General features: G+C 45.1%; 1 protein-coding gene across 3 annotated transcripts; it reads left to right on the forward strand.

The window, feature by feature from the left end:
• Window positions 1–1399: 1399 nt before the first annotated feature.
• Window positions 1400–9968, forward strand: SKIDA1 (SKI/DACH domain containing 1). 3 transcript variants are annotated; one of them, XM_045871352.2, is made up of 2 exons: window positions 1400–2269; window positions 3183–9968. In XM_045871352.2, the coding sequence occupies exon 2, from the start codon at window positions 3296–3298 to the stop codon at window positions 6032–6034; it is 2739 nt and encodes a 912-aa protein (XP_045727308.2). In that variant the 5' UTR covers window positions 1400–2269; window positions 3183–3295; the 3' UTR covers window positions 6035–9968. The 3 variants fall into 3 exon arrangements, with proteins under 3 accessions (XP_045727308.2, XP_064448061.1, XP_064448062.1); XM_064591991.1 differs by lacking the exon at window positions 1400–2269 and adding an exon at window positions 2773–3074; XM_064591992.1 differs by lacking the exon at window positions 1400–2269 and adding an exon at window positions 2773–3074 and having other exon boundaries at window positions 3186–9968.
• The last annotated feature ends 1041 nt before the right edge of the window (window positions 9969–11009 follow it).

The raw sequence follows: 11009 nt of genomic DNA on the forward strand, positions 1-11009 counted from the left end.
TGTGTATGTGTGTATGTGTGTGTGTGCGCGCGCGAATGCGCACACTCACGCCTTAACACACACACACACACAATAATGGGGAAGTTAAAGGAACAAAAGAATGTATTAGACAAAAAGAAAGATATATAATAAAAGTATTAAAAATGTATAAGTGTAGAAGTGTCTGAGTGTACATATAAAGATACTTGCATAAATTGTATATATAGACACATTTCCCAAGTCCTCTGGTCTTTATTTTTCTCTATTTGACCCAATAGATTGGACCTTTAGTTTAAAAAAAAATATGTAATATTCTACTGGTTTTAAGAACCACCTATGTTGCCAGTATTTTAAAGGTGGAAAGAGAGGAAGGAAGAGCAAAAAAAGGTAATTTTGAAAATGTTACTAAATCATGTTGCCATGTGCAGGAGTAGGAGTGTGTGTGTGCGTGCGTGTGTGTGTGTGTAAATCTAAATAGGAATGGAGAACAACTAGAACTACCTGGCCAAAAAAAAAAAAAAAAAAAAAAAAAGGACGTTCTAGCCAACCTTTTGTAATGCCTTCTAAAAGGCTTTTTCTGAGTTTACTATTTCTTGGCTGTTGGACTCTTTGGTCGAAATCTCAAAGCTGGAGGAGGGGAATTGGACAGGGGTGGGGTGGGAGGAAGAGAGCTGCCAGTATATAAGTGCATCAGGAGGAATTTTAAAATGACATTATTGTCACTGGAAGTGGAAAGACTCTGGTCATTCTCTTTAAAAACCAAACACCAGCATCTGCTTTTTCTGGAAACTTTGCTTTCTGCTTAAACCTTTTGCATTTTGCCTCCTGTGAAAGTGAAAGAGAAAAACACGGTGTGATAGATCCAGATGCAAAAGAAAGCCAACTCGGTGGATGGTATTAGCTGTGACGAGGCATTGTTCATTGCTGCCTCTCGGTTACGTTTAAAGCCTGAAATATCACGAGATCCATTCAATGATCCTTCTCTCATTCAAGGGACAAAAATGTAATTTGCTGTAGCTCTGATTTCTTGGATGGAAATGCTAGCCTTAGATTTCAAAGGCAAGAACTAGACATCGTGGTTTGTACACACATTGATTAAGTTGAAGAGCGGCGATTACATCTGTGCTGAGTGCAACAGTAGTCCAGGGCTGACTTTTCAAATCCCAACCTCTGAGTTACGGACTCTCTTAAATAGACTTCCTTAATTTCCGGATGTACTTCTTGAAATTCCCAATTCTCTTCAAAATTCCTGGGAAATTACTGGGGAGATGAGGGTGGGGGTGGGGAACTATGGCTGAGATTTCATGCAAAATCCCTTTTTGTATGTCTGATTCCTCTGTTTTTATCTTTTTCTTTCTTTCTTTTGAGCCATACCTGCTTGTGCTAGCCAGACCAGAGCAGGGGAAACTGGAACTTTTGAATGGGAAGGAAGAAATTATTGTACAATTCTTTTCTTGCAGGCTCAGAAATATCCGTTTATTCTTTTAACCACACGGATGTGTCTATTTTTGGAGGAACAAGGAAACATATAAAATGCCTGGGTTGCATTTATACTGTAGTTGCAAACACCGAACAGTTAAGAAGATTTTGCCAAATTTTGCAAAGGAGCCAACAAACCACCTTGGGATCCTGGTAATGCAGTTGGGAAGACCCTTGCTCTCATTTGGCAATATTTTGGATATCCTTGGAAATGATACCAAAATATGCTTTAACTCGACTAAGAAGAGGTTAAACAACATTGATATTCATCCAAAGTGATTTTTTTTTAAAGCAGATGCTTGGCTTTCACGGAGAAAATGGGAGTTGTGGAAGATTCATTTGAACTACCAACCGAAAGCATCATAGACCACTGAAATAGTCTGCGTCCTACATCAGCACTTTCTTTTCATCGTTATTACGTAAAACCTCTGGAAGCACCTTGGGCGTTTTACATTTTCTTTTCTTTGCTGCAGAAACAATCTGCTCCCTGGAATTCTGACCTGTTGTCAACAGGACCCAGGCAGACCGTGCTGGGGACTCTAGGACGATCCCGCCTCCAATCCAGCCTGGTTAATTGTGAAAAGTGTACACATTTCTGGCTTATCTATGCTTTGTTATGGGTCTGACGTGAAACTACCTCCTCCCCACCCCACCCCCCAGCAGAGAACCAAAATCCAGTCGAATTGTTACAGTGTTTCGGAGCTGGAGCCTTGAACTGCTTCCTTGGTCAAATAACTTTGTTTCTGGTTGTAAAAGGCATTTCAGGAAAAAAAAAAAAAAAAAAAAAGGAAAATCGAGAGAAATTCAAAACGTAAGTCTGTACTGGGGTGGTTCACTGCGCGGGTTTAACTTTGGAGCTCCCAGCCGGTCTCCCTCTCCACTCCCATAAGGGAAATACCAGGCTATTCTGCACATTTTCGCTTAAGCTCCATTTTCCAAAGGAAAAGGGGGTGGGGTATGTCTATTTAGGCTTGATAATGTTTTTAAAATGCTTTTCTTTGAAATGATAATAGCTGCAGCGGTAAAATGCAAATAAAGAAAAAAAATAGGCAATATTCCTTTAAAGGCGAATATACAGGGATTTTTTTTTTTTTTTTTTTTTTTTTTTTTTTTTTTTTAAGCGTACACACACTGGTTCAGATGAAGTCTGTGAGTCAGGCTGTTTCTGAGCTCCGATAGTTTAATGGAAAGATTTATATACCGACTGTATTATTTACTTTGGGAGGGGAGGTGGCAGTATAAGGGTATGCTAATTAGTGGGAGATTTTGGGGGGAAGGGGTGGAATATCAATTTTTATTGCATCACCTGTCAGGAGTGTCCAATCAGCGCTGGCTTTAGGGGAATTAATTGATGAAGGTGTCTCCGGACGAGCTCACTTCACTCTGTCATTTTATTTGTAGCTAAAGCAGCGGCGGGAATAGCAGCTGCATTTCTTTTCTCTTTCTCCCTTCACATTCCATTATCATAGTGCTCCAATGGAGAAGGAAGGAATAGAGGGGCCCAGGTACTGATCTGCATCGGGGACTTAGACCAACACACTGGCAGATCAGAAACCGGATGGTTTTTTCCCTCTTTTTAAAAAAATACGAAAACCAAAAAAAAAAGCAAGAATCAAGTCAGTGTAATTTCATGTTTTGTTTTGTTTTTTTTTTTTTTTCCAATAATTTCGCCTAGAGTTTGGCACTCCCTTCGCCGGGAATAACAGTCTTTGTTATTTTATTAGCAGGATGCCTTGAGACACACGCAGCATCTGGTGGAGGATTAACATACATACATGTGTATGTATGCGTCACGTATATATTTACTGCAAATGGTGGGGATCATTTAGTGCCCGAGATGGGAGACCTGAAGTCAGGTTTTGAAGAGGTGGATGGCGTGAGGCTCGGCTACCTCATCATTAAAGGAAAGCAAATGTTTGCCCTCTCCCAAGTCTTTACGGATCTGCTGAAAAACATCCCGAGGACGACCGTGCACAAGCGCATGGATCATTTGAAAGTGAAAAAGCACCACTGCGATCTGGAGGAGTTGAGGAAACTCAAGGCAATCAACAGCATCGCCTTCCACGCCGCCAAATGCACGCTCATCTCTCGGGAAGACGTGGAAGCTCTCTACACCTCCTGCAAAACCGAGCGTGTCCTCAAGACCAAGCGCAGGAGGGTCGGCCGGGCCCTGGCCACAAAGGCGCCGCCGCCAGAGCGCGCCGCCGCCGCCGCCAGCCCCCGCCCGGGTTTTTGGAAGGACAAGCACCAACTTTGGCGGGGCCTGAGCGGAGCCGCGCGGCCCCTGCCAATCAGCGCGCAGTCCCCGCGCCCGGGCGCCGCCGCCGCGCGCCCCGCCGCCCATCTACCTCAGATTTTTAGCAAATACCCGGGCTCGCACTATCCGGAAATCGTGCGCTCGCCTTGCAAACCCCCTCTAAACTATGAAACTGCCCCGCTCCAGGGAAACTACGTTGCTTTCCACTCGGACCCTGCTTATTTTCGGAGCCTGCTGTGCAGCAAGCACCCGGCCGCCGCCGCCGCCGCCGCCGCCGCTGCTGCCGCCGCCGCCGCCGCCGCCGCTGCCGCCTACTACCAGGCGTCGGCGGCCGGGCCCCAGCCCAAGGCGGCGGCGGGCGCGGGAGGCCCGGTGAGCCTGACCTACCGGTGCAAGCGCAAGCGCGGGGGCGCCAAGGACTGCCTGCTCGCGCCCCACGCCGGTGCCCGCCGCCTGCTGCTGCTGCCCAGGTCCTACAAAGCCAAGGCGGCGGCCGCGGCGGCGGCGGCAGCGGCGGCGGCGGCGGCGGCCGCGGGGGCCACTTGCCTGGAGAGGTTTCATCTGGTTAACAGCTTCTGCACGCCTCCCCACCACCACCACCACCACCATCACCACCACCACCACCACCACCACCACCACCGGGCCCAGCAGCCGCCGCCGAATCACCACCCCCCACATCACCACCGGCCGCAGCCCCATCTCGGCAGCTTTCCCGAGAGTTGCAGCAGCGACTCGGAGTCCAGCTCCTACTCGGACCATGCAGCCAACGACTCAGATTTTGGCTCCAGTTTGTCCAGCTCCAGCAACTCGGTGTCCTCGGAGGAAGACGAGGAGGAGGGAGAAGAGGAGGAGGAGGAAGAGGAGGAGGAGGAGGAGGAGGGGGGCAGTGGGGCCTCGGATTCCAGCGAAGTCAGCTCGGAGGAGGAGGACTCGTCCACGGAGTCGGACTCCAGCTCCGGCTCCAGCCAAGTGTCAGTGCAGAGCATCCGTTTCAGACGCACCAGCTTCTGCAAGCCTCCCAGCGTGCAGGCGCAGGCCAACTTCTTGTACCATCTGGCCTCCGCAGCCGCTGCAACCAAACCCGCTGCTTTCGAGGATGCGGGCAGACTTCCCGACCTCAAGAGTAGTGTCAAAGCGGAGTCGCCGGAGGAATGGAATCTGCAGAGCTGGGCCCCCAAAGCGTCTCCGGTGTACTGCCCGGCCGGCCTGGGGAGTTGTTTCACAGAGATAAGGAACGATAGGGTATCTGAGATTACATTCCCACACTCTGAAATTTCCAGTACTGTAAAGAGAACTGACCTGACAATTAACTGCCTGGCGGAGGGGGCCTCTTCACCTAGCCCAAAGACAAACAATGCATTTCCACAACAAAGAATACTCCGAGAGGCAAGGAAATGCCTACCAGCAAGTCCTACGGCACACTGTGCAGATAACAACACAATAGCTGCTAGGTTCTTAAATAATGATTCTTCAGGAGCGGCCTCAAATTCAGAGAAAGATTCCAAAATCCCTCATTGTGCTGAATTTGCTACGGATTTGTCCCCTTCACACGCGGATTCTGCAGTGGATGCAGCAGCAGCAACTAAAGCTGAGACTCCCTGCACGAACACAGGAGACAAGACCTTGCTATTTCTGCACAATATTAAAATCAAAGTAGAAGACAGTAGTGCTAATGAAGAATATGAACCTGACCTTATTACAAATAAGCTTAAGTGCGAGTGCAATGATACAAAGGGTGAGTTTTACAGTGTGACTGAAAGTAAAGAGGAGGACGCCTTGTTAACCACAGCCAAGGAAGAAGGCTTTGCATGCCCTGAAAAAGAAACTCCTTCCTTAAATCCACTGGCTCAGAGTCAGGGCCTTTCATGCACTTTAGGTTCTCCAAAACCTGAGGATGGGGAATATAAATTTGGTGCCAGGGTGAGAAAAAATTACCGGACACTAGTACTGGGAAAGCGACCTGTACTTCAGACACCTCCAGTCAAACCAAATTTGAAATCAGCTAGAAGTCCTCGTCCTACAGGTAAAACTGAGACACATGAAGGAACACTGGATGATTTTACAGTTATAAACAGACGCAAAAAGGTAGCCAGCAATGTAGCATCAGCAGTGAAAAGGCCATTTAATTTCATGGCAAATTTTCCTTGTCCACCATCACTCATTATTGGGAAGGATGGGGATTTGTGGCCGGCGTATTCCTTAAACACCACTAAGGATTCCCAACCTCCTCACAAGGCCCATCCTATATGGAAATGGCAGCTGGGCGGTTCTGCAATACCTCTTCCACCTAGTCACAAATTCAGGAAATTTAATTCATAAAAGTGTTTTGGAAGATATTTTCTTGAACCCTATTACCTTCCTTTTGTTGTAAACTGCACAGGATGGTTTGTACAAGTCCATTAATGTGTTACACCCCTTTTGGAGCCCTGGTTTATCGCATTTTGAAGACAGAAATCGGATTACTTTTTTCCCATTGCGGGTTTTTTTGGGGGGGGGGGAGTAGGATGGGGGCGGGGTGGGAGAAGGGTTGGTTTACATTCCACAGACTACTTCAGGCTAAAGACTCAAGTAAAACTCAGTTATTAAGGTAGAGCTGGAACACTTTACTGTTTCAAAGCTAATAATGCACCCGGTACCTCAATTCAACTGCTACAAATAAATGTCAAAAGGTTGAATAATAAATATTACAATGAGCCATTAAGTTTATGCACTAGATTTCAGACCTGAAAGTGTAACTGTTAATTCAGTGAAAGTTTGTTAGGTTACATGGTTACATAGTGAGGTAGAAAGAAGTTTCTGTGATCCCAAAATGTTCTTTTCTGGAGCTCTTGTTTGTGGGATATCTTTTCCTTTTCCTTCCCTCATTCCTTCTCCAAGAGTAGTTGCACTTAATTTTCCTTCCTTCTTTCCTTCCTTCCGTCCATCCTTCCTTTCTTTCTTTTTTTTTTGAGTGGAAAGACTGGGGAGTCCTGCTTGAATGCTGGTAAAAGCTGCCTCGTATATACTGAGTAAAATAAATATGAGATTGCTTTTTTTTTTTTTTCCGGTAAAGGGTGTGATTTTACTTCTACAGCTACTCCTTGCAATTGGAAAAGCCCTTTTTGTGTTCTCACCCAAAGGTTTTAAATAAGGTGACTCTTACTCACTGTTGTCCTGCTTACCTTGTGGTCTGACTCCTCAAGTTTGACTCCTCAAACTTGCAAAACAAAGTAGTTCTCTTAATAGCAGGATATTTTATGGTCTGACTCTTCATAGTGACAAAGCAGTAAATACAACCAAGAAAAGTAAAATGGGTCAGAGTTGTAGGAGTATCCCAAATGAAAAATTACAGTTCTTTCAGGGCTCTTTGGTACCAGAACTCAGGCACTAGGATCTTACTACCTTTTACTTTTTCTGCATCTCTCTAAACTTCTGTTTTTAGACCATCCTGTGAATAAAGCAGGAGAGTTTCTACTGCAAGTGACAATCAGAGGTGACTATCTATATTTGCACTTAAAATCAAAGTAGTTCAACATGCAAATGGCTAGGGTCTAGCCCTTGGTAAGGGCCATGCTGGTGTACTATGTTGTGATGATGGAAGCAGTAAATCAAAATTATGGAAATTTGCACTGTTGAAAAGCATGCTTTAGCTTTATTTTCAATTAAAAACACTGTTTAAAATTCCTGGTTCCATACATTTCTACTTATTCCAGATTGAAGAACGGCTAACAGGAATGAATGGTTTTGTTGACATTTTCATTTGTAATGTTTTTGCCTGAAAGAAATGCATTTATTGGGTGTAGTGTTTTGTTGTAATACCATGTGATGAGGGCAGTCAGGTTCTGTGCAAAACACTGATTTCTTTCTAAATAACAACAAAACTTTACAAACTTGTTACAAATCAAGTGCAAAAGTTTCAGGTTTAAGAAAGTGAAGCAGAGATCAATTGCTATTTTAATGAAAGTTAAATCTAATAATATTTGGTCCACCTCCCTAAGTCTGTCCAATTAAATTGTATCTTAGATCTTTGCCACCGTAAACCTAAGAAGTTGCATCTATAGATCATAAATCATAAAACAAAACAAAACATCAATAAGATGTTTACTGTGTGAATTTAGTCACTATCTCTCAAGGAAATTCAGTCTTTTTTTTTTTTTTTCTTCTGCCCTTATCCTAATTCCTACTCCCTTTGAAATTTTTCTTTTGTCTATAAATGTTTCAGATAGATCTGGATGGTCTCAGCTCTAATTGCTGTATATGCTCTGTGGTTCTACTCTTACTGTAAAGGACAGAGGCTGAGAATACCTGCATCCAAATACATTTGGATGGAGTAAACAGAGGCTTTGAACTGCCTCCCTTCCTTTCCTTCTTGAATGTTGCCAGATGTAGGTTCACTGGATCCTTTTTTATTGGGATGATAGATATGGTCAAAGCAAAAATTGGGGGATGCTATCCTTGAATTCATGTTTGTGTATAATTCCAAAGACCAGTACAAGTTACAGTTAAAGCCCCCAGAAAGCTGAACAATTGGCTTCTCAGTCTGAGTTCTTTCCTCTTTGGAAGGCCATACAGAATTTGGGTGCAGTGATTTGTCCTGCAAAATCAATCTGTAAAAAGTGTGACATGCACACACTGGCAGTCTGTAATTTCTATTCTTTAATTACTGCTAAGTCAGGAGAGTTCAAAGTATGATGAGTACTACATTTAGGCTAGTACTTTTCTTGCTGGCTATGGAATCATTGTTCCTGTATTATAAACTGAGAATATATTTGAAGCCTACAGATCTTGGGTGTGGGAGGACTGCTAGATGGAATAAGCACAATTTAGAACAAATATACCCTGTGGAATTTCTGACATAAAATATCGGCTTCCAGCTTTGACACTTGGTCTCCAGCCCTCAGAGAATCAATAGTTTCAGTTTATAGGAGCTGGAGAATGAGCAGCATGGAGGCCGAGGCATTCCAGAGTGATACCATCAAAAGGAAAGAAATTAAATAGTCAACACAAATTTCACCCCACAGTACTACAACAAGCCAGCCAACCACAGCAAAACCTGAGTTGGGGCTTCTGTTAGGAGAGTATAGCAAATAGTATTCAGTAACTTACAAATACAAGGTATTCTTTCAATTTCTGGTAGTCCCTTAGCTGTTTTCCCATTCTGCTGAGGGAATTATTCTCAGTACAGTTTATTTCATTTTGGTTGTTTTATGGTTAATGACCACATCTAGATTTTCTAAGATGCTATAAATGTCCCATTTGTTCAAAAAGTTAAGCCTAATTGAGAGAAAAACAAAGTTACCTCCATTGATAGATTGCATTTTTACATTTAAATGTTTTCAGGTGATAGCATTTTTTTAAAAAGGCATTACATGGTTCCAGAGTCACTTAGTCCTCTGTCTAAAGCTCAACACTCACAAACAGAAGGAAAATACAGAAAAGGGCTCCTCCTCTGACTTTTTGGGGAAACAAGCTTATTTTTGGTCTCCTGTAACATAGTTTCCTGATAAGACTCTGAAATGAAGACTTAATTATTTTTTAAAAGAGATGTGTGTTCTCTGTCTTCCATAGTCAGGTTATCTGCCTTCTTAGAAAATGCAGCTTGCTCTTTTTCAACTATTTACTTTTTAAAGTGGGTGTTCTTTTCTACTGGCTTACTTGATTACAGTGCAGTAATCTCAATAATGGTTGTTTATTTTAAAATCAACAACAAGGAGCCACCACTAAACAGCAATAACACAAACTAGATGGGCTGGTGTGTGGATTTTTATCTTATCTGTGTCTGGGTGACTTTCAGTGGTCTAGAAATTTTTCAAAGTTCCGGTCACAAGAATTGGAAGTTTCTGCCTGATAGGAGAATGATAGTTTTGTTTGAATGCAGGAAAAGATATAGACTAATTCCTCAAAAGCATTTTTTTTCCTTTCAGAGAAAACAAAAACAAAAATCCTCCAGGGTAAAAAGCAAAAACAAAACCCTCACATTTAAAAAAATAAAGCATTAGTATCTACAAAAGATAGAAAATGTGGTGAGTTTTGCTTCACCTTGAAAATAACTTCCTGCTGATAAAGGATGTGAAAAGGGAGTTTCCTAGAGCCAAACTAGGGGGGACAAATTAAAGGCTCCCCATCAACTAACCTCAGGAAATTGACAAGGAGGAACAGGGCATCCACCTTAGGGAGTCCCCTGGTCACCCAGGTCTTCCCTAGGACTTTGCCCTGCCCTGGAAGAAAGAAGTATTTTTAATGCTAGCTTTGGTTTTGGTTTGCTCTCTAGGCCAAAGGGTATTTTTGCAAACTAGCCTGGGGGGTAGGGACGTAGGGAAGATCTAGGAGGTTGGGGGAGGGCTGCATTTTACCTGTTTGGCAGGCCCTCTTTTGCAAAAAAAAAAAAAAAAAAAAAAAAAAAGGAGGGGGCCCAGCTATCATTCTTTGCCCATGCCCTAGGCCCCCGCTCTTCTCTCGCTCCTTTTCAAACTGTGGCGGCCTCACAAGCTCCTACTTTAAAAGGCCTGAGATGTTTTGCATGAAGCCCTCACAATAGGGGTTGAGGGAATTGACAGTTTCAAAAACAAGGCGTTCAGTCCTTTCCAGCTGCCGGGCCCGCTCTCTCGCACCAACTCCTCGTTCCTCTCTGCTGGTGGCGTCCTCCGGAGCGAGCTACCTTCCCCCACCCCGCCAGCCTGCATTCCCGCCGGCCCCACCCCGCCCCCGGGCTGTGTTTGTAAACAGGGGTCAGTGTCCAGGGGCTGCGGGCGCGGGGCTTGGGACTGGCGGGCTGGTAGGGAAGGCAGGGGACGGCTGAGACGGCGAAGGGCCGGCCCCGGGGGGACTTAGGGGTTTCGGGGTCCCTTTCCCCCTCGTTTTCCACCTAGGTGCCAAACTCTGGCCCCCGTGCTGACCCAGGGCAGCTCTTAGCTCCCTGGCCTGGGCCACCAGCCCCAGAAAGATGTTTAAATGCCGCCATTTTGCATGGTGGCAAACAAATTTCTTTGTGACTTTTTTTCCCCGCCCAGATCTTGCTCTCCTCTGAATTTGTCACCTACTGGCTCCCCGGGGCGGAAGAGCCCGTACCCCGGTGCGCACGGCCCCCAGCTCCTCTCCACGCAGCCTCATGTCCCAGTGGCCTCAAGGCCAGGCCCACCGGGAGCAGGGGCGACGGGGCGCGCGGCCGGTCCTCAGGGACTGGACCGCCTCCGCTCACTTTGCGCTCCTTTTGTGTGTTCTGAAGTCACCTCCCACCCCGGCACACGCACACACTGCCTAGCCATTTCTCACCTTCTCGCCCAGGCCTCATCTCTCTGTCCCAGGCAAATGGGGC

Source organism: Mirounga angustirostris, unplaced genomic scaffold, assembly GCF_029215605.1.
Source record: "Mirounga angustirostris isolate CCGP_5_RB_7025 unplaced genomic scaffold, mMirAng1.0.hap1 SCAF_5, whole genome shotgun sequence".
Taxonomy (NCBI): Eukaryota; Metazoa; Chordata; class Mammalia; order Carnivora; family Phocidae; genus Mirounga; species Mirounga angustirostris.